This window comes from Dipodomys ordii, unplaced genomic scaffold (assembly GCF_000151885.1).
Source record: "Dipodomys ordii isolate 6190 unplaced genomic scaffold, Dord_2.0 Scaffold3, whole genome shotgun sequence".
Classification (NCBI taxonomy): domain Eukaryota; kingdom Metazoa; phylum Chordata; class Mammalia; order Rodentia; family Heteromyidae; genus Dipodomys; species Dipodomys ordii.
In genome coordinates, this window is record NW_012267219.1 from 32,114,863 (window position 1) to 32,142,427 (window position 27,565).

Genomic DNA, 27,565 nt, shown 5'->3' on the forward strand with positions numbered 1-27,565 from the left:
TTTATCTTTCATTGTACAAAAAATTGAAATCATAATGGCACTATCATAATGGGTATAAAACTCAAAGGACTGCTCAGAGCATTAAAGAAGATGGTAGACAGATATTACTTTGCAACAAATAAAGAACACATTTGTTTCAGAATTGGGGTATTCCATTTCTCAATAGTGTGCACTTGTGCAAGACAGCAGAAAAATCCAACCATAATGGAATTGGTAGGGTCAGTTATAAAAGAGCATATGAAATGCCCTGGATCATGCTTCCTAAATTGTGTTTTGCAGATCACTAGTTATGAAAGATATTAATGGGCTTCCAGAGTTGATAGTGAGAGAAGGTTCTGAAAATTCTTTTAGTAAGAAAAAGTGTTTAACCCTGTACCTAACCAATATATTTGACCATGAAAACCATTTTTCTATAATCACTAATAAAACGAGATATATATTTTGATTTAGCAGAGGAGGGTAGACTATCAGGTTGGGACCTAGGTGATTTATTAGAATGGCAGAATGGAATTCAACATGGTACTACGTCAAAAGACTATAACTACTTTGTTCATTCTATCCTACTGCCTGTATTATATATTTGCCACTCTACCTACTAACTCCTTTTCAAATATAAAATCCAATTTGAGTATGTTCTCCAGAGAATTGAATTGACTCACCTGTTTAACAAACTATGATACTTACTGAGCATTCAGATGGTGGTCTAGGTGCTAGGACTGAGTATTTAATTTTTTTGTCAGTAGTGGGGCCTGAAATCTGGGCCTGGGAACTGTCCCTCAGCTCTTTAGCTCAAGGCTAGCACTCTACCACTTGAGCTACAATGCCACTTCTGGCTTTTCCTGCTTAAGTGGTGCCTAGGAATCAAACCCCGGGCCTCATGCATACAAGGCAAGCACTATGCCACTCTACCACCTTCCCAGCCCGAAGATTTAATTTTTTAAACAAATGTAAGTATATATTTCCCATTCTCCATTCAAGTTGGAAAGAAAGGCATTGGGAATAGAAAATGTCATAAGGGAAAATAGCATAAAGGAGACAAGGGGAATGGTAGCTACTTTACATTCAACAGTCAAAAAAAAAAAAGCATTTCTCATGAGGCAGCCTAAGCATAATAACCTAGAGGATGAAAATGAACACTGTCTGGGAAAAGGACATTACAGAAACTATAATGGTTAAGTAGAAAAAAATCCAGGCAGAAACTGTTTAGTTTACCTCAGGTAAAATTCAGAAAAGGCAGCACAACTACAGTAAAACAAGATAGGTGGAAAATGGCAGTAGGTAGCTTAAAAGGTTAAAGAAATAGTCAATTATAGATGGCATGCACCATTACTCTGAGATGGGAAGTGCTTAGAAAGCTGAGCATGTAAAGAACGTGATCTGATTTATGTGACTAGCTGTTGAGTTGCAAAAGGACAATAATGGAATGAAGGTCAATGTCAGAAAACAAGGGAGGAGATATTACTCCAGGTAAAAGATATTAATGACTTTATAAAAGTAATAGAGATGAGGGTTGGGAAGGTGGCTCAGTGGTAGAGCGCTTGCCTTGCATACATGAGGCCCTGGGTTTGATTCCTCAGCGCCACGTAAGCAAAAAGAAAAAAGCCGGAAGTGGCGCTGTGGCTCAAGTGGTAGAGTGCTAGCCTTGAGCTGAAGAGCTGAGGGACAGCACCCAGACCCAGAGTTCAGGCCCCACAACTGGACCAAAAAAAAAAAATAATAGAGATGAAATAGTAAGAGGGGCACAATTCAAGATGTAATTTTAAATAAAAGAATAATTTTTAATCTTGTTAGCTTTATACTCTTAAAAATTATTGAATTATCAAGAATTTTTGTATATGTGGGTCATATGTGTTAATATTTAATACATTAAAATTAATCCTGAGGGCTGGTAAGGTGGCTCAGTGGTAGAGAGCTTGCCTTGCATGCATGAGGCTCTGGGTTCGATTCCTCAGCACCACATAAGTAAAAAGAAAAAAGCTGGATGTGGCACTGTGGCTCAAGTGGTAAAACGCTAGCCTTGAGCTGAAGAGCTGAGGGACAGTGCCCAGGCCCAGAGTTCAGGCTCCACGACTGGACCTAAAATTAATCCTGAGAGCTGGTACAAGTGATTTACATCTGTAATTTTAGCTATTTAGAGGCTGAGATATGAGGATTGCTGTTTGAAGCCAGCCCAAGAAGGAAAATCCCTGAGACTCTTATTTCCAATTCACTACCCAAAAGTTAGAAGTGGGGCTATGACTCAAGTGGTAGAGCACTAGCCTTGAAAACTCAGAGATGGTGCACAAGCTCCAGGTCAAGCTCCAGGACCAACACACATAAAACACAAAAATTAATCCCAAGCTATTTTATAAAACCATCAGAGCTCATACAACTCATATTGTAGAGTTTCTGAAAAACTCCATTTAGGTCTCATGTGGAAAAAATATCTTTGTACTGTTATGAAATAACTAATATCCTCACAGACTTTCTGACATAGTCTAGTCAAGGAGTCCTGAATCATACTTTGAATGCTGTTGGCCTAGAAGATTTTCTGATGGACTGGATATGGGGTGTGAGAGATAGAAAGGAATTGAAGAAATTGTTGGAAATACAAAGTCTATTGCTATATTATTATTATCCTATATTATTATTGTTATTATCCCATTGCCACTGGCTACTCTAAAGTTCAGAGAAGTAGTTAGGGCTAGATAAATTTAGTAGTAATTGTCATATAGATAGTACTTAAAGCTCTAGATGAGATGAGTACATAAAGAATGAATGTTGAGAAAAGAAGAGGTCTAAGATGGCTCCTAGGTGTCTGATCAATGAACTCCATTAGGGAAAAAAATGTTACATAGTATTTTTAGAGCTGAGTCTCACAGCTCCTTAAAGATTCTTTTTGGGATAGAATCCATATTTTAGTCCCTTTTATAATTAAATCATAGATTTAAATATAAAAGATGCCCATCATATGGTAATCACTCAACTATGCTTAGTGAGTAAGTGAATAAATCGAAAATGGTATGTGCCATTGTACTTTCACAACTATCTTCTAGGACTGTAGAACAGGTAAGATTAGCAAGTAAAATGATTTCCTTCAGAGTCACATATTAGGTATAGTATTCATTATATACACACATAGGTTCCCTTGGATTTAGAGGCAGAACTAACTGAAGAATTTTAACTTTACTTGGTATAATCAATAAGAAGTGTTCCTATGGGATAGATGAGATTAGATTTCAAATTTTAGTCTGTCATGATATTTAAAGCAATAATTCTGATTGTACTTTCTGGATATTGTATTTTTCAAGGAAAATTTTCCACAGAAGTTTTCATCTATTCATTCTTATGCATACTGCCTGGAAATGCTCCAGGGAAAAAGACATGCGAAAAACTGGCATCCACTGATATTCTTATGCATGTGGAAGAAAAACCTGAATAATAAAATAGACAAACATATTAGCAATCTGCTATTATCAGTAGCAATCTGGGCACAAAATAGACTTGTATTCCATGCTTTGGATAGAACATAAACTTGTTTTATATGTGGAACGTATCAGTAACAACTATTTTCTCTTGTTTCCTTCTTTACTTCCTTCCTTCCTTTTTTATGCTGGCGCTGAGGCTTGAACTTAGGGCTTGGGCAATGTCCCTGAGTATTTTTGCTCAATGCTAGCACTCTACCACTTGAGTCATAGCTCCATTTCTGGCTTTTTGGTAGTTAACCGGAGATAAGAATCTCACAGACTTTCTTGTATGAGCTGGCTTCAAACTGTGATCCTCAGATCTTGTGCCTCCTGAGTAACTAAGATTATAGGCATGAGCCACCAGCTCCCAGCTTTCTCATATTTCTGGATGAATTCAGACAGAAGGATTTCATCAAGGGAAGAGAAATGAAGATGAGCAATATTCTACTGGCATATAACTTGAATGGCACACACACACACATAGACACACACACACACACACACACACACACACACTGACTTGCCATACTTTAAATGTTTTTATTTCTTAAAACTGCATATTGAAAATTAACCACCAGCCTATCAGTTTTAGGAGGTAGGGCCTCTAGTGATAAAATCACTGTAATGGGATTAGGTGCCTTTATAAAAAAAATGCTTGATGGAGGAAGTCGGTCCCTTTACCATGAAAGAACACATGGTCCTTTCCTGTGGAGGAGGGAGCATTTTGTGCCATCTTATAAAATATAGTCCTCATCAGACAACCAGACTTGCCAGCTTATTGATACTGGAGTCCTCAGCATCCAGAACTATGAGAAAATAAGTTTCTTTTCTTTGCAAACTATCCAGTTTCATTTGTTTTGTTCTAGCAGTAGAAATGGTCTAAGGCAAGATTGAAAATTATTTTATCAATTAATAGATGTTACAGTGCATAAAGTATTTAAACTCAATTCTGATTTTTCCCTCTTCTTCATTAGATCAGTCTGACCACAACCCTAACATTTGCCTACATACGTCCCAAAGTCCAGGAGTTTACTTCCTGTGCCTATCTTATATTCATGACTCCAAAAAGAGAAATACTAGAGGTGGAGGACCCCCTCCCCCAATACCTAATTGTTGTTATCTGGGGTAGATTCAAGTCATTAAGGGAATTTTAGAAGGCTTGCAAATATATTTTTTAAAATCTGAAGTTTCTATCAAACAATATAAAAATATGTATTAGAAACCAGACTGCAAAGTTGGAATTTTTCATCTTTTCCAAGGTTAGTGATGTGTGGTATAATAGGCTCTCCAGAGACTATGCAGTGACAGTGAATGGCAAACTTAGTCAGCTGCACAATCACGAGTGGCAATACTCTACAGAGAACTATGGTGCTAAGCCATGCTGTTCTGCAGAGTAAGTATTCAGTGAATTCAATAAATATTCAATGCATTTTGACTTGATGTTTTCACCAGACAAAGGTTTATCAGGTCATAACTCGACTGTAAGTCAAGAAGAATCTGTACTTGCCATTAGATTGATTTAATTGGTTTTGCATGAAGTCTAACCATTATTTTTCTTCAAGTTTGCTAGGAAATTCAAGTTTCTTTGACTAATAATGGTAACTTGGTCAGTCACATTGACTTCTTTCTCAATTCTTGTTTTTTCTTTTAAACTCCTCTTATTGTAAGGAAACTCAGTAACAAGAAACAGAGAAGACAACACTTAAGAGGCCAAATTGTGAGTCTTTATTGGAGATATGGAGACTGCTAGTGGACTCTTGTGTGAAAGACTAGCAGCTGCAAATGAAGCTAGTTCAAAGCTTATATAGGCCAAAACCACGTAATGTGTGAGGAATTGATCCTAACAAAAGTGTTATACATAAGCAAAGCAAACCAGATGCAGACACTTAAACCTAATAGAAGTGTTAAATAAAAGCAAACCATCTAGGGAAAAAAATCGTGGAAATCAAGGGCCAATTATCTGGGGGAACCATAGACCCTATCTCCTTTCTCCACTCTCTTTCACGTAAGATCATTTTCTATTATAATTATTTTTTTCTTGTTTTCAGCTTCTCTTCTCAGACAGCTTTTATCAAGTGTCAGATTAAGAATATAGTTACCCCTTGGTTCTCTCCTTTAGGGTATCTTTGACTATGTTTCTATTTTTCTTTTCTGCCTACCTATTATTCTCTCAAATTTCATCCCTCTGGAATATAAACATATAACCTTGATTATTTTCTCCATAATGAGCCAATTAGCATTAATAGGAAGATGATAGGAAACCAGAATTCTTTCAATCAGTCACTATGTCACACTGATAGAAATATTCGGCCCTTTTAAAGCCTCAGGCCCAATCTATAAAATAAAGAAAAAGTACCTACTTCATAGCATTTTTTTTTTTTTTTGTCGATCATGGGGCCTGAACTCTAGGCCTGGGCACTGTCCCTCAGCTCTTTAGCTCAAGACTAGCACTCTACTACTTGATCCACAGTGCAACTTCCAGCTTTTTTTGCTTTTGTAGTGCTGAGGAATCGAACCCAGGGAGTGTAGTTGTGGAGGTGGGAGGGAAGAGATGGTGGGGGAAAACAAAGGAGGAAGTAACAATGCTTGATAGGAAATGTACTCATTACCTTGCTCATTTAACTGTAACAGTATCTTTACAAAAAAAATAAATCATAAGCATTAAGATTAGACAAGAAGCAAACTAAAATCCTCAAAAAAATGAGAAAACTAGGGAAATTGTGACTATAGAAAATTGAAGTTCTAATTTACTGTCATTAGTATTATACAATGAAATGAATATTTTCAAAAACTGTTGGACAGTTTCTTAGAAACTCAGCTAGGTAAAGCCCTGGGTTCAATCCCCAGTACAGTACAGAGAGGCGGGGGAGAGAGGGGAGGAGAGGGAGAGGAAGGGGGAGGGGAGAGAGAGAGAGAGAGAGAGAGAAAGAGAGAGAAAGAGAGAGAAAGGGGCTAGGTGTGGTGGTGCCATGCCTAACTACATGGGAGGGAGAGGTAGGAGGATCATAGGTCAAAGCAGGCCAAGGCAAAACCATTTGTTTTTCTCTATCTGAAACACAAATTTAAAAGTATAAAGAACTACAGGTGTGATTTAAGTAGTTGGTCATTTTAGCAATTCATCCACTAATAAGAGACTTAGATTGATTCTCCATCTTGGCTACTGTGAATAGTTCTGCAGGAAGTACACATGTCTCTTCAACACACTGATTTCAGTTCCTTTAGCTATATACCCAGCAGTGAGATTGCTAGATCAGATAGTACATCAATCATATAGTAGGTGTAATTTAAGTTTTCCAGTTTTACACAGTGGCCATACTAATTTATATCCCCACTCATAGTGTAGAAGAGTTCCATTTTTTTCACCTCTCTTCCAAGACTTGTTAACCTTAGCCATTTTGAAAGGAATGAGGTGATATGTCATGCCAGGCACAGAACGATACATACAGAATAATCTCATTCACCTGCGGAATCTAAATAGTAGATCTCATAGAAGTACAGAACAGAGGGTGGGTAATTAAGATGGAGAGGAGGTTGGTCAAAGGATACATATTTATAGTTAAGGGAATAGGTTCAAGACATTTATTGTACTATGCTGATGTCAGTAATAGTTGAAAATTTTAATGGGAGTGGATGGGTGTTACATGTTCTTACCATAAAAATGGTAACTGTGAGGTAATATGTTTATTAATTATCTAGATTTACTATCTCATGATATATATTATATATATGTATATATATATATTTATTTATTTTAAAGCATCCTGTTGTCCATAGCAAATATGTACAGTTTACAGTTTTACGTGTCAATTTGAAAGGGGTACTAAAAACTGCTTTATTTTGCAGAGAAACTTTGACTCCTTAACTTGCCCATGAATTAACTAGGAACAGGATAAAAGTTAGGCATTCCAGACTTCTCCATTATCTGTTTGTGTCCTGAGTCATTCTCTTCCCAGTTACTTTACAGCCATTTTGGAATGGAGTAATGGCCAGACTACCTGTCAGGTGTCAATAACTACAGTAAGGCCCCATCTGCGCAATCCTGAGACCGTGGATTGTTAAACCACCTGGTTATCACCTCTGCAAACCATTCCTCCAACCTTCCCCTCACCTCCATTTAATCTAAGGCCAATGTTTATATCTCCAGGACAAAGTATTGTCTTCTTGTGGGTGCGATATAATTAATCTGCCTTCCCCATGTCTCTTTATTTAGCATACAGGGGTTAATGGTCAGACCTGACAAGTGGAACTTCTTGAGTTTGAGCCTGGGATCCAAAACTCTGGGTTCAGTCTTAAAAATAAAAACCCAAGTGAAGTAACATGTAATTATTTAGTAGAAAGAAGAGAATTCATATGACAATAGACCAACCTAATATTTATTTCAAGGATAATTTTTCCACATATCTTCAAGTATTTTTTCAAATGTAAAAATAATTCTATTTTCAAGTAAAAGTAAGGGAACCCAGCTGGTGGGTTCTTCTAAATAGAGAAAATCAATCTTGTAGGTTTAGTATAATTGAAACAAAGAGAAGCTGAGAGCATATAAATATTTTAGTTCCTATTAATTAAAAATAAAATGTTTCACAGTCTGGAGGATTTTAAAAACATGAAAGAACCCAATGAAACAAAGGTGAAAAGATCAAACAGGGATTCAGAACTAACAGCTGTGACTTAGCCAGTTAATAAATATTCCAGATAAAAACAAACCTGACAAAGCATTGGAAAGTCTGTAGCCTTAAGTAATTAACACACTAATCAGAAACATATGCGATGCAAAACTAGTACCATCTCATACTGAAAACAAGAATTAATTCTTTGGTTATGAGAGCTATTCTCCATTCACAGGTATAGAAAAAGTAAGCTAGATAAAGGAAAATATGAACATAAAAGAATAGTCCAAGTTGTGCTACTTAAGCCACATTTATTTTCAGTGGGTAAGATGCAAGTTCAGGCTTCATCTCTTCAATGATATTCTTCCCACAATAAAAGATAAAATCATCAGCTAATGCCCAGAAAATATAAAACCACACATTTTGCTTTTATACTTTTATTTCTGAGGCTCATCACTTGTTCTTTTCCTTCTCTCATTTCTTTTCTCTCATTCCTACCCCTTCCTGCTTTTCTTTTCTTCCTTTCTGTTCTTTCCTTTCTTCCTTCCTTCCTTCCTTTCTCCTTCTCTTTCTTTCCTTTCTCTTGAAAGGAAAACAACTGCTCAACCACTTCAGCCATACCTTCAGCTCTTGCTGCTTTAATTTTTAGGTTGTCTGTTTCCTGGCCTCAGACCAATAATCTGTATTACCAGAGCAGCTAGGACTCAAGCTTGTTATTTGAGGGAGAGTTTTCATAATTTGTTTTCCAAAATGCCCATGTCCTTGAATTATGATCTTCCCATCTCTGCCTCTTAGGTATCTGAGATTACAGGCATTATTACCAGTTTCAAAAGTGAACTCATAAGTTCAACTTCATTAGTTTCTAATTACTAAATGGGAATAAAAGTACTTGAATACCCACAAGTGAAACTAGCTTCATATTCTTCACAGTCCCAGACAGAAAGCAAGTATGTTACAGGTTCTGATTCCCCTTTAATTTGGACAGGACATAGAAAGATGCTAGGCAGAGTGAAGTTGGAGGGTCATGCTTTTTATTCATAATCTTTCCTGTACATAAACTCATCAACCACAACAGTACACTCTCCACAGGCTCACATTCTGTCCATCAGTTATGTATTTAGCCCTTTGCCCTCTTGTGGCAGCTTATGGCCTCCTATCCTCCAGGAGTAACATCCTGTACAACAATGGTACCTGTGTATAATCTCTCTGACAAAAGTGTCATTTGGCCAAGATAGCCACATAAGGTTACACACACACACACACACACACACACACACACACACACACACACGTCTCAGAGCCATGTGCAGGGCTACCTAACAGCATGTGTCTGCGACTCAAGGATATCTGCATCAGTCCTAGTTAAGTGCAGGGCAAAAGCCCTCTAACATTGTGGTAAGAGACTTGACTTACTTCACTTACCCAAACTTCAGCAAGATTAGCAAACACTTTACAAGATTTAGAAAATTGAACTTGCTATGAAAATATACACTTGTATAAGTGTATATAAGCTAACCAATATCTTTCTTTGGGACAGGAGCTTACAATACTTTTCACCATTAACACACCTAATACTTGTCAGAACACACGAGAGAGTTTTTTATTCTATCTATTCATAAAACCTCTGTATAGACCCTCTGGGCTCCAAATTATTTTCTAAAACCACGTGTCCTGTCCCCAATATTATTATAATATGTCCACAGAAATAGTCTACTTCTTTCTCTCTACAATGAATGTGAAGCTCCATCAAGCATGTCAAGAATGATAAAGGGAACAGAGAGAACCAAGGAATAGAGTAAAAAGTGGAGTTTCGGGCTTTAATTAAAGTTTACCAAAATAAACTAACCTGAATTGAGATAAAACAAAATAATGCAGAGAAAGATTTATGGAATAATATCTCATACACATCTGCTTTTCCTTCATTGAAGGAAGCACACTTAGTATTACTGACTATATCAATATTTAGTGATGAATTTTCTTATCTTATATAGGATATTGTCTTTCCCAAATAGTTTTAAGATGCTGAAACTATAATAAATTCATAACAATAGTAGCAATATCCTTATAGGATGCGAACCAATGATAACACATGCGACATTCCAGATCCGACCCTATGATAAGATGTATTTCTTGAATCAAATAGATCAAATTTCTCTGAAAAGAAAGGGAATGTTAAAAAACACCTTCTTCCTCATTATAGGGTACTATAAAGTGCTATCTGTGTCTAAACAACTTTTTACTTATAAGTTCTATACTCATAAAGATGTATCAAGCTGTACAACTTCTGAACAGAACTGGAAAAGATAGCTATTAAACTAAAGAGAACTAGAAACTCAGAATCAGTTGGACAGAACAGCCTCTTAGAGCAGCAACCTTATCTACAACACTAGATTATAAATTCTTTTGGAAATGATGAAGGTGAGTGAAATAGTTTGCATGAAGTATTCTACATGCTATAGTGGACATGTGAAATTGAAATACCATTTTACTGATGAATCTAGGATTATAATAAAATTATCCCAAATTAGTTATATTAGAGGAGGTAAGATATTTGACAACTCATTGCTCACTTAAACAATCTTAAAAGACAAATTTGACCTACAGATTGTCTGAAGGGTCATATTCATACTATATGTCTCAGTAGAGTAAATGGCATTGATAGGGTCCTAATCTCTCTCTCTCTCTTACATGTGATGAAGCCCATTCAGAATGAGCTAGGTTGAGACACCAACAATTCCATGTTCTGGGTCCATCTGTTGGCAAAATTGTAATGCAAACAGCTTTATAAGTGCTATTTTTCAATGAAATATCACAGAACAGCTTGTCCCAATGATATTTCTAAAGCTTGCCTGCAAACCGCCTACTGGGAAATCCAACTGAAAGGAAGGGGGAAGAAAAGAAACCCATACAGACAAATGACAGAAATGGAAAAAAGAACAAAGGGTAGAGAAACTAGAGAGGAACACTGGAGAAAATAAGGAGCAATGAGAGGTGTAATACCAAACAGAGAATATTATTAGAAACCATAAGGAACAGAACACTTAAAGAAAAATGTATTTAAACACATACACACACACACACACACTGGTGCAGAATGGTAAATAAAAATGAGCACAAATAATGCAGCTTGACCAAAAGAATAAAGAAAAAATGATAGGAAACCTCAGAACACTTTAACAACTCAATAATGTTGTGAGAGAAAAATATGAAATAGCCATTTTCTAAACTTCTCTTGTTTCTTCTTATAAATGCAAGATCACTTTTCCAACAGCTAATATTTATTTCAGTGTCTATTGTCAACTTCATGGGACGCAATCTGCCTCTTTTTAGTTTCTTAACTTAAAAAATACATTGCATCGCATATAATAATCTGGGCGTTGCAAAGTAAGTGATGAATCTGCATCGATTTAAAAACAATACATTACCATGCAGACAATGTCATTGTTTGCACTTACCTGTGGTCTAATGACTTTTACAATATTCTTGAGGGCAGTATCGGGGGATGGAGGTGAGCAGTCAGGTGTTGGACCTGTTGAACTGTTTCTATGGTTACTAGTTCCTGGAGCAATAATTGCTACCTCAGAGGAATTATCTGTGAATGAAAACAGAACTTGTCATGAACTAAATCACTCGGTTTACCTTTTTAAGACTTGAAATTACTTCCTGCACACAAATTGACTTCAATGAAAAATTGGTATCAATTAGAAGATCATAATGAAGAACATGCTTAGTGGTCTATTTTAAAGATAATATTTATTCAATGTTTTGTTTTCTTTTAAGATGATAAATGTTATACCCAGTGATGTTGTTCTAAAGAGAAAGGATAATATAATTTAGTTCATAATGAAAGATAATCGATCATAGCTCTTCAGACTACAACTACGATATGAACAAAATTTAATTTTAGTAAAAAGGAATATGAATTTACAATATGATTGGACCAAAGTTTTACTCATAATTTTTCTAATCAGTGTTGGTCTTCACTAAGTAAGAATTTCATAGCTCCCTGATTCCTAAAAGGCCAGTTTCAAGCCCCTTCAAATAACTTTTCCCAGAAATGCCTCAAATTTTAGAAATTTTAGAAGAGCATCCCTAATGAATGGAACTTTCACAAAGAACTGTCTTTTGTGCAAACTGACAAACTCACTACTTTAGATAAGAATATCATCTTGCTAGCTATATCCTTTGTCATGAAGGTCTTCAGTTTGATATAATCCCATTTACCTAGTCTTTCTTTGATTTGTTGTGATTCTAGATCTTTATTTAGGAAGTTTCACCCCATGCCTCAAAGGCCTAGGGTTTCCTCTATCCCTTCTTGTAATATTTCCACAGCATATGGCCTTACATTGAGGTCTTTGATTCATGAAGAGTTGAATCTGGTGCAAGGTGATATGTGAGTATCTAGCTTCAGTTTTCTGCACAAAGACAGCCAATTTTGCCAGCACCATATGTTGAAGAGACTGTCTTCCAGCCTGTGTTTCTAGCTCCCTTATCAAATATTAGGTGGCTATATGTTTGTGGGCTTATTTCTGGGTCTTCTATTCTGTTTCATTGGTCCTCAGGCCTATCCCAAATGGTTTCTCTCATTTCTGGTAACTAGAATGTGCCTATAAATCTACAAGTAAACATACGGAATAATTAAAATATGTACACACAATGGGACATGATAAATTATATAGGACTCTAGACATTCACACACTGAAACCAAAGGAGGATATACATAGGAGTAGTCGACAAAAGCTCAATAGCTATGTGCAGATGATCATATAAAGTAATAATCTATGAAATGAACTCCAAAAAAAGGAAACAAGAGACATTTTTAGCTGCAAAAATAAAAGATCATCATATATGGTCAATATTAAATGAATAAAATTTCAAATCTCGCCTAGTATTTGATTATGGGAGTAAGAAATCGTTTTAATTCTGTTGTATATACAATGAATTCTTGCCTGCATTCTTCCCCCTTCATTCTTCTACCACTATCCCATTGGCTCATTCTCCTCTCTTGCAAGTATCCATTTCCTGGTACTTATTTTGTTGGGCTTTGACTTAGTCTTTCTAGAGAATTACACTATTTGAGCTCTCCATACTGTCTATTATACTTCATTTAATTCGTTTGTAATCACTTGCATACAATCCAATATGTTTACTTATAGATTTATAGGCACATTTTAGCTACAAAACTAAGGAAAACAATGTGTTTCTCTGGGTCTGGCTTATTTGGCTTAATACAGTTTTTTCAAACTCTTTCCATTTCTGGGGTAAATCAGAGTGGGGAGGGTGAAGATGTTGAAGGGATCACACAGATCAAGGTGCATTGTATACTTAAATAAGCTGTTTTGTTACATGGCAAAAAACAATTCAATACAGAACCTAAAATTAAAAGAGAAGAAGGGATGGGTTCAGAAGATTGAGTGAGAGTGCTGAAGGGGGTAACACTGATCAAGATGCACTATATTTATAAGCTGCCTTGTTGAATGGCAACTCTTTTGTACAACCACTTAAAGACAATGAAAAGATTCAAAAATAGTTTGTGTAAAAAGACAAAACAAAGATACCTTGAAAATGAACATTATATGTAACATTTTATTCTTAAATTTATATTAAAACAAAATAACACCAGTTTTGGAATGTTTAAATACTTGGAAAAGGATGGTAAATGTTCTATGAATAACTTCTGCTAGCACATAGAAATGTTATATATTATTTTAACAATAATTTGGCAATTCTCTATAGCTTTTTAGAAAAAAGCTGTTGCAAACTCAAATCTGTAAAAAGTTTACTTCTCTATTATGTTTTTAATTGGTTCCCAATAATTTTCTGTCTTAGGCAGCTAAAAAGAGGCAAAAAAGCTAAAACTATGAATTCTTTATAAACCAGCAGTACTTTGTGAAGGCACCTCTTGCTCATAAAAATCAAGAGGATGAATTCCCATAAAATTGCCAGCCATATAAAAATACAATTCAATCTCACCAGGAATCATGAAACAAAATTCAAGTATAACACATTGAATTAAGTAGATCAATCATAAAATAAACCTTAAAGTGCCTAGGGCACATTTTTAAAAAATGTTTAATAGACAATATGTATTGACTTGATATGTCAGAGTAGATGGAATAATCTTCCGAGTGGCATAGTAAAGTATAAATATTAAAGCAGACAAAACACCAGTTGGTAAGACAATGATATGATGTCCTAATTCTCTCCAATTACTACCTTCATTCTTTCATTCGTTCAACCATATATGAAAACACCTATATGTGTGGGGGGTGGAGGGGTAGATAAGTTTCAGGTATTATGTTAAAAAGATAAATGTAAAAGAATCTTTCGTCAGGGAATGTGTGGAGGGGAGAATGAGGTGGAAAAACACAAAAGATTTTCAGGGTAGGGAGACTATTTTGGTGTATTAATACCATTACACATTTGTCCAACGCAAAGAATGTATAATACCAAGAATAAACCTTATGTAAACAATGGGTTTTGGATAAAAATGAAGCATTAATATAACCTTTATCATTTGTAACAAATGTACTACTCTACTGAGGGGTATTGGCAGTGGATGGTGATGCTAGGAGTATATTAGAATTCTGTATGTATACTCAATTTTGCTATAAATCTAAAAATGTCCTAAAATAATGTTAATGAAAGATAGGTTTATCAAAAATAATTATAGTTTTAGTAAAACAGTATCTTCATGTGGAAATGGGAAAAGCTTGGGAAGAGCATACATTCTTTACCTTCTTACTTCCAATATTGTCTCTGCCCTATCTCTCTCGTTTCTCCTGTTGGACTCCAATGAAACAATGTTAGAAAAAGTTTATGCTGTTTATTTATTCTCTGTTGTACTTTTCATTTACCTCTCTATTCAGAATAGTCTTTTACTTGTTTCCTATAGTCTATATTATCTTGGTTCCACTGTGTCTAGTCTATGAAACCCCTTTTAAATTTTAATTATGCTTTTCATTCTAAAATTGTTATTTGTTTCTTTACTAAGGGGAAACAAAGGAGGAGCAACAATGCTTGATAAGAAATGTACTTATTACCTTGCTCATGTAATTGTATGGTATGTTCACAATAAAAAAAAAAGAATACTAGTTTGTATTCTTTGGTCCTTAACAACATTTTTTTGTGTGTGTGTGAGAATATTGTACAGAGGAGTTACAATTACATGGGCAAGATAACGAGTACATTTCTTATCAAGCATTGTTGCCTCCTGTTTGTTTCCCCTTCGCATCCCTTCCCATACTCCCTCACCTCCCCCCACCCGATCCTCCTTACCCCCACCAAAGTTGTAAAGTTCGTTTTTCGACATAAGGACTTGTACATCTCATTGTTGCAATGGGTCCACCTGTATCCCTCGTTAAGCGATTTGTTTTTGCCTTTCCCCTCCACAAATTATACCAACATCAAATACAGTGAAAGCAGGTCTTAACATTTTTTAGCTTAGCTTTTAGTTATTTAAAAATGACAAATGTAGTTGTGTTCCGAATATGTGTGTTAAAATGGAATTTATGGGGTGACACTATTTCCAAAGAAATGTATTCATTACCTGGTTTATGTAATGAATCCCCTCTGTACCTTTACAATAAAATTAAAAAATAAATAAATAAACAGAATCTCTCTATATATTTTGAGACAAGGTCTTGCTAAAAAGTCTAGGCAGTCCCAAATTCATGTTCCTTCTGGGTGCTCTGATGACAGGTATGTAACTATATGACTGGCTTAAAAGTGTTTTCTTAAATTTTAGTTGGAAATTAATAATTTAATATATTTTTGAAGTATGGTGTGATATTTTAATACATGTAGCTGATGCGTAAGAATCAGTGTACTTAGCACATGAATCATCTCAAACATCATTTCTTTGTGTTGAAATATCTAGGAAAGGGTAAAAGTATAGAAAGAATGATTAACAGATACTGGAGTATAATTTGATAGAACAACTTCTAAAGATTTTTTAAATCTTATCTAATAATTCCAGTATCTAAAAAGCCTGTTTCTATTGTTATTATTCTCCTTCTTACACCCCTGTCCTATTGTTTCAGCATCCAATTTGTGCTTCTTTTTGTTTTTTTGTTTTGGGTTTTGGTTTTGTTTTGGTTGGTCATGGGGCTTGAACTTTGGGCCTGGGCGTTGTCCCTGTGCTCTTCAGCTCAAGGCAAGCACAAATTTGTGCTTCTTATTGTCAAACTTTTAAAGCAATATATAATATATATATATTTAACGTTATTTTACATATATTACTAATCTCTCTTAAGATATGCTAATTAAAAACTCATCAAAATTTACATTCAAATACCTAATGGTAAAGTCTGAAAAGTGTCCCTGTGTTTGACTAGACACTTTATTTAACCTTTCTGTATTTTAGTGTCCTAAATTATAAAAATGACCATGCTTAATAACCATTCTTAATGACCTATGTGTACAGATAAAATGAGAAAGCAGTTCTGTGTTATCTGACATATAGTAATTAAAAAAAATAAACATTTCCTTTTCTGCTGTCAAATGCAGTACTATCATAATTAAACAAAATGTGGAAGATGAAAGACATCCTGACAAGGAAGACACAAAATTAATATGAGTGCTTTATAGGCAACTTATCCATAGAAATGCTCCAGAAAAAAAAGAAAAGATAAAAGGAGATGCTCCAGAGTACTTGGGTGAGATTTGAGACCAGAATCTTTAGATATTAGCATGGAATTCAATTCCAGAAAAATGTGATGATCCCTTGAGAAATTGTATTAGTTTGGGTTCTCTGGAAAATTGACTGACTCACACAATTTTCTGATGGCTGAGAGGTCTCAAGATAGGTTGCTGACCAACTAGAAACTCAGGACAGCCAGTTTGTAATTGTAGCCTGAAGCCAAAGCACTGAGAACAAGGAGTGCTGACCATGAAAGTTTTGTCTCAAAGGCCAAGTCCCAAGGCCAAGAGGCAGAAATAAACAACCAATGTTCCAATCCAAGCAGACAAGCAGGAGCAGGAGATTCCTCATACTCAAGGCCGTGGGCCTTAGCTATTTAGTTGACTGGAGAAGGTCAGCAACAGCAGGGAGAACAAATTGGTTTGCTCAATCAGTCTACCATTCAAATGTTAATCTCATCTAAAAACAAACTCACAGACAAACCTAGAATAATGTTTACCCAAAAGGGTGAGTACTCTATGGGCCAGGTAAGTTGACATTATAAAATTAATCAGCACAGGAGTAATCACTACAGGAGTTTTTCCATTAAGGTTTTTTTTTAAAAAAAAGCTAAACTCCATATATACTATTAGTCCAAAGATTCCTCACCATAACTTAAATTAATTTAATATATAGTACAAGACCATGATAATCACATGTTAAATTGTTTAGAAAAGTCTGTTTCTTTATCTTTTATATCCAAGGTTTTATACTATTGTACTGACAGTTTATGTACTACCTTACACTGTTCAGGATCTTTTCCAGACTAGGTTATATTTTGGCATAAACTCATATTTGTTTTTATCTCTTCAGTAGATCTTAGCTCAAAGCAATCTTTTAAAAATAAAATGGATAAAGCAAAATATAGTTCACTAGAAGCCATGTACCATTAATAATGCAGAGAATGGTGGTATGGCTTTTATAACCCCATGATCTTTCCATTTGAAAAAAATCAAAATGAAAAATGTTCTAGATGAGCTAGGAGATATGTAAGAGTCTTAAGAAGTTTGCTTATTCCTAAAACATCTTTGATTTCATTATTTAACCAATTACCCAGAGAACTTTACAACATGGTAGCGTATGTCCATGTCAGTCCATGCTCAATCTGCAGTTACCAAACACTGGTGATAAAAGAAAATAAAGTGCAAAAAAACTGCTTATAGAAAACTGCTAAATGAACTTGCAGTTTCAGTTTGAAATGAATTTAGATATCCTTAATACACATTAGATTATGTATTATGTCAGTTTCTGTGGAAAACTTAGGGAAAAAGTAGCATATTAAGCTTTTGGAAGAAAGATATGCTACAAAAGTAAAATAATTAATGCACAATGGTACAATCTCATATTTATATTACCACCACTAGCATGGATTGAACAGTTAAAGGGGACCAGAGACATAACCATGATGTAAATATGTAACTACTATGTAAGTGACAAATAAAGCTGAGATTACTTCTGACTGGGGATTCAGGGAAGGTAATATGAAACAAGTGGTAATTAAGAAGAAGCCACATATCTGTGGAAGATAAAAAGTTGATTTCTAGAAGTAGTGGGCAAATTAATGGTTACAAGAGGATAAGTAAAGGGAGAGGAACAGGGTACAGTTGGATAGGAAGAATAACTTATGGTATTTTATAGTATGATAGAGTAGCTAGAGTTGACAAAGTAGTTATTTCAAAAAAGCTAAAATTGAATATTCTCAAAATAAAGAAATGATAAATATTTGAGACAATGGACACATCAGTTAATTTTGTTTGATCATTATACCCTGCACTCACATACTAAAAACAGTATACCATAAAAAGCACAATTGTGAAATGCTTATTTAAAAAGGTTTCTGACAGACATATAGTAATAGGTGTGAGAAGGGAATTCCAAGGGCTGGAGATAAGATGAGCAACAAATAGAGAGATGGGAAAGAGTCATATATTTGGGAAAAAGGAGATTTGATTAATGTAACATTTATGAATGAACTAAAAACCCTCTACAAAGATTTTTGGTTTGAAATTAAACAGACCAAACCGAAATCCTGAAAACCTCAATTTCCTCATTGACAAAGACTTCTTCATTTCTCATAGTGTTGTAAGAGTAAATGAAGTATGTGTGCATGTGCACATGAGAGAGATATTAGTTCATAAGTAAGTGCTCAATAAAATTAGCTAGTGTTACTACTGTATTATATGTACATACTTGTATACATACATATAGTTACAAACCTTATTGTGATGTTTTTGACATTATTACAGTTTGAATTCAGCACTTCACACTCACTAGGCTGGTGTTCTATCACTTGATCCACACTTCTAGCCCGTTTTGTTTTAGTTATTTTTCTGAATAGAGTTTTGCATCCATGCCTCTACTGGCCTAGACTGCGATCCTCCTATTTTCGTTTCCTATATAGCTAGGATGAAAAGTAGGTGATAAGGAGCTCAATTGTTTCATTGGTTGAGATCAGCTTTCATTAACTTTTTGCCCAGAATGGCCTGGAACTACAAGTTTCTGAATCTCTAGTTATTGAGTAGCTAGAGTTACAAGTGTGAGCAACCAAACATGGCTTATTATGAAAAATCTTGAATAATCATCAAGCCATAGTATTTCAATTCATAGTCTAGCAATTCATAAAGCATAATTTTATTGGTCTTAAGTCAGAGGTTAACAAAGTTTTCATGTAAAGAACCAGATGGTAAATATTTTAGGCTGTGCAGTCTTTGTTATAACTATACAACATTTCTGAGGAAGTATCCAAAAGGCTACAAAAGTAGTCAGGGACATATGTAAGCAAATGAATGTGGCTGTATTCCATGACAATTTTAACTATAAAAACGAGTGGACAAGATTTACTTGTAGTCCATAGAGTGTGGATCCTTGTCTTAAATATTTTTCATGGAAATATTTTCTCTCTTATGAGAAACCTAGAATGTTATTTCCATCTCCATATTCCTATTACATGTGAAATTTTTTTCTCACCGTGTAATTAAAAACAAAGGTTGATTTGTTTCAAATACAGAACTGATGAGAAATGGTTATAAAAATATAGGCTTCTGTCTGAGGTTATGTTCTTTCTCCCTTCTTGAGTTCTAGTGCTGAGAAAAACTAGTAGCTATATTGTGAATCATTTTATGGAAAGGCCCTTGTGGCATGGAGAACTGAGGCCCTCAGTTAATAGCCTACTAATAGGTGTTTTCCTACTTATAGGAACTAAAAGGTGTCAACATTCACATTAGTCAGCTTACAATTCAGCTGAATCAGGCCTGGAAATTACTACAGTCAGGGTCTTAACTGTACTCTCATGAGACCCTGGTGAAGAACACTTAGCTAAGTCCTTCCATGATTCCTGATTAAGTGAAAGAATAAACATTTCTTGTTTTTAGCCATTTTTGTAGTAATTTGCTAGGCAACAATAGATAATTGTAATGTTAAATGTTGTTTGCTATTTGGATGCAATGATGAATAAATTGTTAGGCTTGTTTGAAATCCATCGATTATACAATGGAAAATGTAGAAAAGCAAATATAAAGTACCCTTTGTCTAGTATATAAGTTATCTGATTTGGGGAGGGGAAGGGGAGCACAGAAACAGTGGGACAAAGGGTGAACCAATTCAGCAGTAATATTAGACACTATGTTGGAAATGTAATATACAACTTGGCAGGGGGAGGGATGATTGGAGTGGGAGAAAATGAGGCAGAGGCGATACTGATCAAATAGAAAGGTACACATTACCTGACTTATGTAACTGTAACCCCTCTGTACACCTTTACAAAAAAATTTAGAAATAAAACAAAATTTCAAAATTATATAGTACTAAATATTAGGCACATGCAAACACAAAGAAGTCACTAACTGAATAAAGGGACCAGGAGATAGGTTATGAGTAGGCAGAGGAAGTAAATAAGAAAATATAACCATAAAAGAACAAGTGCCATACAGCATTCAAGGAGGAAAATCTTTCCAAGTAAAGAAAAAAAGAATGTGAAATGGTACTGAGGCATGAAAGTACTATATGGGTTTTGGGAATGGTAAATAATCCAGCCTGACTAAAGTGCAGGGTATGTGTAGAAAAGTGAATGGAAATAATATTGCCAAGTTTAGATACTAAAATTTAAAAAAAGATAGAAAGGGCTTGGAAGGTAGCTCAGTGGTAGAGTGCTTGCCTTGCATGCATAAGGCGCTGGGTTCCATTCCTCAGAACCATATAAGTAGAAAAGCCGGAAATGGCTCTGTGGCTCAAGTAGTAGAGTGCTAGCCTTGAGATGAAGAGCTGAGGAACAGTGGCCAGGCCTAGAGTTCAGGCCCAATGACCGACCAGGGAGAGAGAGGGGCGGGGGATGTATGAAAAGGAAACAAAATTCACTCTGTAAAAGGTTGGATTTTTTTTTTTTAGAAAAAAAAATCAGTCACATTGTATGTCTAATACTGTTTCTCTTCAGACTTTGATCAAATGCTGCTGTCATATATAAAGACAGGCCACAAGGCCATAAACACTTTAAAATTCTCTACATAGAAGAAGCCACATCTGTGTGCTAAAAGGTAGGACAATTGACTAGTATTTGATGAACTCTAATCTGTAAAGACTTTTGGTCTTACTTATACCTGAGAAGTTTTCCTACTGGACCAATAACCCTAGAGCTGAGATATATTAGTATAAAAAATATAAGATCTCACATCGTCCATGAAATGTAGCCCAATGGGCAGACTGGTTGAAAATATGCCCACTCGTCCACTTACTCTTCTATTTTCCTATTCTTCCACCATGGCAGGGAGAAAGTAACCTGAGTTTAAAATTCACTAGAATTATGCTGTATTAGTAGGATAAAGGTTTGAATGCTATATAGATTCTATACCTAGAAGAATCTTAAGGATTCAGGGAGAATTCAAGAAGTCCCTGATAATCCATTTTCACTATATGTTCCTTCCAAGATAGTGTCAGGAATAAGAAATTTTGTGGCTAATAAGCAAGAACAAACTAGAATTCTAGAGAAAGGCACAGGAAAGAAAATGAAAGAGTAAGGGAGGCCACAATAGATAATTTCCTCTGAAAACTGACTCATGGACTAAATGATAAGAAAATAAAAAATATATTAAAGAAGTTAAATATTTGGGCAATTCTTTTGGTGTGTTGATGCATTTGTGCTTTAATGATTAACTCATAGTTTTGCTCTGCAGGATCTTTTGGCTTTATTTAATTCCATTTGGGGTCCCATACTTCCCTGTTAAACTTGCCAACAAATTATTTTCTCTGGTTTTACTCGCATTGGTCCCTTGTGCTCATTTTCCTGTAGCCTTCCATTTTTTCTAAAATGATGTAAACACCCAATCTGACCAGGCTATCTTCTAGCACTAGCCTTTTAGGCCAGAACTCCTACTAGATAGGCACTCTCTCCCATTAAGGGAAATTAGAAAATGGGTCATTAAAACCTATACAAAGGTGTTAAAGAAGCTGGAAATGAATTGGTCATTCTTCCATATCACAGAAATCAATTCAAGTGTTTTTCTACACTCATGGAAAATGAAACCAAGATTCCGTTGTACTCTGTGTTGACTCACAGATACCAATTATGAACTACTTACTCCCTTATATATTCTTCAAAGCATTAGTATGTGTCTGCCAGACGCATTCCTCAGAGATATCAGTCACCTAGACCCAAGAAGGTTCTGCTATCATGTGTGATCTTTGCCTTAAGTCTATTCAGGTTTCCACATTTAAGACTATGAACTTCTCCTTAAACAGCAACCGATTTAAATAAACATTTAATCTGTAAGAACTCATTCCATACGTATAATATTTAAGCATTTCTACTCTCTCAACTACTCACCACACTACCCCTACTGTTGTGTTCCATTGAGACCTCAAGTCCTTTTGCAGGTCTAATTTCTTCCAGCCTATTATCTTCTTCCTGTTTATTCTTAGACACACAGGCTCATCATTCATCAACTAGTGTAACTACGTTTGCTTTTGTTATTTTCCATATACAATAAGCAAATGTTATTCCTATTTGTAGTTGACACTATAATGCACTAGCCAGATTGAACTGCAGATCTGAAAGATTTTTTTTTCCCTTCAATGTTCGAAGTGTTGCTAACTGACTGTCTTCAGCTGTCAGCTTTCTTTTGGGATTGCCTCAACTGAAGAGAACTGAATGCCCTGAGATCATGACGCCTTCCAAAAGCAACCAGCTTTCAATGTCTAGACAACACAGGCGTACAGAGGTACTGTCTTTCACCAACTTGCAATGACTTTGCAGTGTCATCCTAGTTTCAGATTTCCCTGGGGAGTCTACGTATGGCTATTTTGAGACTGAATCACATCCTAACCTCTCTTCTATCCTACTTCTCTTCAACAAATATTGATTCCAGATACCCTCTTAATAAACTGCTTATATGGCAGTCCTGATTTAAAGGTTGGCTTCATGTCAAATCCATGCTGGATTGAATCTAATCCAGTTATTCTCAATGGTACTTTTGCAATTTTTTAACAACTAGGTACTAATCACTAAGACAGTAAAAATAAGTCCTACAAAATAAAGTAACAATTTGTGTGCTCTCACAGAAAATTCATGTACTGGGAGAAAAGAATTTCAATAGAAAAATCAGACCAGAATTTATCAACAAGCATTTCACAAAAGTATAAAAAAGTATACATCTCTTGATTTAATTTTTGTTCACCCTTTTATATGTGTATATGAATTTTATACATTCCTTTGACTTTTGCATTTAATTAAATTAGTTAATTCACAGTTCAATATTCAAATATTCAAACATCATAATATACAATTATATAAACCACCTGATTCCTTCCTAAGGTCTCCATACACTACTGCCATTTTACTGGGGATTCTTGAAGGAATTTGTCTGAGCAGATAGAAAAACCATATATATTTCTCAGTGTATACCATACTTACATCATGTTCTGATACAAATAGAAGCATATGAATACATGATCTCAGTTTGTATTAGTCATATAAGTTTCATTTAATATCTCTACCTTATTTTCCTATTATTCTATCTTACATCATAATTCTTATTAAGAAGCTAAAATTTATGTTTTTCATTCATTTTGATCAGGCAATTGAGCTGCAATTAACACAAATTTCCCCTTTAAGCAATTAAGACAATGAATAGCCCATAACAAAGAGTCTAGAGTCAGAGTGGCTCCAAGTATCACTGGTTAGAGCTCTGGGGTCTTTTTTTGTTCAGTTTACTAGCTCTGCCGTCCTCTTTGTGATGCTTCATCACTGTTGGATGAAAACGGCTATACCAGCTCCCAATATCATATTGTATCATACTATATCACATCACATCATATCATACACGTGATAGTATTAGGATGGAGCAGAGAGCTGTCTCTTCTTTGCCTACTTTTAAATCCTTATTAGTTGAATTTCTATCAAGTGTTATTATCCAACCCAATCACTAATAGGAAGTGGTTTAGACAAATAAACTACCTACTCCTTGATAGGAGGAGTCCTATGATCTGAATGCTGTGGCCTCTCCAAATTTATATGTTGAAATCTTAACTATTAAGGTAGTAGCATTAGGCAGTGAGGCCTTTTTGAGAAGTAAGGAGGTGATGAGAGTAGACCCCCACACATACCTCCCATGAAGGATAATAAAGGCAACTCCAGGGAGATCATGTGATTTCTTCCAGGTAATCATGGGTATTAGGTAGACCTTATAAATTTTCTATTACTTCTGCAGTACAGCCAGAGATAAATACTCCTGTATACATTCTAACTTATTCTTCATTACCTTCTTTTTTTCTACCTCCTGATCTCCCACCTTGCCATGCCTCCATTTTTATAAGGCTTTTTCCTCTCCCTTGGTCTTTCTATTCTCCATACTTTCTCAACATACTTTTATTTTTGGTTTTTATTATCCTTCTTGGCTTAATTCGCATTAGATCAAGAATCATCTCGTCAGAAGTAGCACTGTAGCTCAAGTGGTAGAGCACTAGCCTTGAGCTGAAGAGATGAGGGACAGCACCCAGGCCCAGAGTTCAAGCTCCACGACCTCCCTCCCACCCCCACCCAGCACACACACAGAATCATCCCTTCATGGAGGAGTAGCTTAGCCTGTTTAATGTGAGGTTGGAGGGACAAAAGACTGTGGTAAGGGATGAAGATTTAAATAAGGAGCCTTCTGATTGGACTTCAGCATTCTGTGCAGCTATTAAACTTACTGCAATCTGCTCAGTGTCCACATTTTTTAAATTTTATATATATATATATATATTATTGTACAGATACTTTACAGAGAGGTTACAGTTACATGAGTAAGGTAATGAGTACATTTCCTGTCCAACATTGTTGCCTCTTCCTTTGTTTTTCCCCTACCATCCCTACCTTCTCCACCTCCCCAACTCCTCCTTCCTCCCACCCCCCAAGTTGTAAAGTTTGTTTTCAACAGTGTCTTGTACATCTCCTTGTTACAATGTGTCAACCTGTATCCTTGTTTCAGCATTTTGTTATTTCCCTTCTCCTCCCCAAATTAGAAATATATATATATAAGATGCAGGGCACTGGACTCAAAAACAGTGAAAACAGGGGTTATACCATGGGGGAAAAACATACAAAAGAAAACAAAAAAATCACCTAGTACACTAAAAACAACAGCAACAAAGAAAAAAAAAACTTTTGTGTCCCTATCTTGGGGTTCATTTCGCTTAGCATCATCTTAGGTGGTCATATGTACATAGCTTTTGTCAGTGTCCAGTTTTATCAGACTCAGCTCTATCAACACACAGTGTCTAATGTCTCCACATCACCAGCACACAGTACAGTTGGAGTATTTTAGGGGGGAAAACCCTACTGTGTTTTAAATAATATGTTGTATATTGTTTACTTAATATCTGTATTTACAAAGTAATGATAAAAATTTCAAATATTGAAAATTTAATAAAGTTTCTCTTTTTATTTTTTGGTCCAAGGCCAGGACCTGAATCTTTTACTCATTGGCTAGAGCTCTACCAACTGAGTCATGCCTCTTTAAGTGGATTTATTAATACCTATTGTATTTATATTCTATCAATTTTATTTGAAAACTTTATTTGTGGAAATTTTTTGAAAAGACAGACTAGTGAGATAATTTCCAAGATTGGAAGTAAGTTCTCATAATCCAAAGGTACAAACTACTTATAGCCTTATTTTCATTATGGTATGCAAAATCATTCATGGGGATAATAGGTATTGAGTATCACATAATCTACAAATTCTTGTTCATTTCACAGTGACTGCTCTCAGGAAGCATAATTGCATAAAGTCAGCTTCAAAGCGAGTTATGACTATTTCCTTTCTTACTATGGCAGAGAAAGGGGAAGTAGATCAAGTCCTAATTTATTTTGTGATGGGTCTGGTTTTACACTTAAATCATAAGGAATTTCAATTTCATGGCAAACTTTGACCTTTTGTGAAGGAGCCTTTTTGATTCTTCATTAGCAAGCAAAATTCTTACTTAGGAAAATCACTAATTTCCCAATTTCCCTACTTTTTTTACACACCCGTTGCAACATATAAATTATATACTAATAAGGGTGTGTGTACAAGTACATATATAACACAGTTCTGTATTTGTCATATCAATTAAAAATGTGCCAAATATTTTACAGAACTGGTATTTGGATTTTACTTAAAAATGTCAGTAAATTCTAGAAAACTTAGGTGAAAACGATCTACTATATAAAGAGTTTTGAACAAAATATATATTAGCCAGGAACTCATCTTTATTTCAATTATCTGATATTTTGGCACAAATATGACCTTAAATAAGCCTAACTGTATTATCATATGAACATATATTCCCTTTGATATGTCCTTCAAGTAATGTGAATAATCATGAGGGCAAGAGTCACACTTCATAATTATATTTACTATAGATTTTTCATTCTTACAAGGAATGTTACAATCAATCTATCTCAGTTTTGTTTTAAAGAGCTATTCATAGTGGTAGAAGTAGAATTACTCTACATAGTTGAGAAATGTATGAGTCAATTGTAAATTATAATAATAATATATGGTGAATTAGAAAGGTAAAGTCCAGGTTGGGAAGGTGGCTCAGTGGTAGAGTGCTTGCCCCACATGCATAGGCCCTGGGTTCAATTCCTCAGCACCACATAAGCAGAAAAAGTCAGAAGTGGCGCTGTGGCTCAAGTAGAGCGCTAATCTTGAGCTGAAGAGCTGAGGGGCAGCGCCCAGGCCCAGAGTTCAGGCCCCACTACTGGGAAAAAGAAAAAGAAAGAAAGGCAAAGTCCAAGTTCAACAACCACCAGGAAACAGGTACTTGAAAGGGGTAGAATAGGGTCAATGGGACAGAGTAGATTAATGAAGAGGAGAAGAAGGGGAGAATGCGGTCAACAATTCAATTTTTATCCTACAAAATTAAGAAAAGTGAGAGAAGTGTCGGGTGAGGACGGATGGATGAGGATATTGAAAGGGGTGACATTAATCAAGATGTAGCGTACTTATAAAACTGCTTTGTTAAACGGCAACTCCTTTTTACAGCTATTTAAAGATAATTGAAATACTGAGTGATTTTCTAATATGGACTACAATTTTACATTCCTGTAACAGTGACTGCCCTCATATATCCTTTACAATAATTAATATTTCCAGAACTTTTGTGTATTTGTCATGGATGGATATAAACTTGTACCTCACTATAGTTGTACTTTAATTTTCTCCATTTCCTGTGTTTACCAATTGCTATTGATTATACAAAATTCATCTTCAGTTAATTGCCTTTGCCATTTATTTAATTGGTTAGTTTTGTCTTTATAAAAAACAACCCTCTTATTTGTTAGCACTAATGTATTATCTGTATGCATTACAAACATCTATC

General features: G+C 35.3%; 1 protein-coding gene across 1 annotated transcript in view; it reads right to left on the reverse strand.

Moving 5' to 3' along the window:
- The window catches only part of Anks1b (ankyrin repeat and sterile alpha motif domain containing 1B), a 973,033-nt gene that overhangs the window by 622,276 nt on the left and 323,192 nt on the right, over positions 1–27,565 (reverse strand). The window contains exon 11 of the mRNA XM_013019014.1: positions 11,509–11,645. Within this exon, the coding sequence (XP_012874468.1) occupies positions 11,509–11,645 (137 nt within the window). The remainder of the gene's footprint in view (positions 1–11,508; positions 11,646–27,565) is intronic.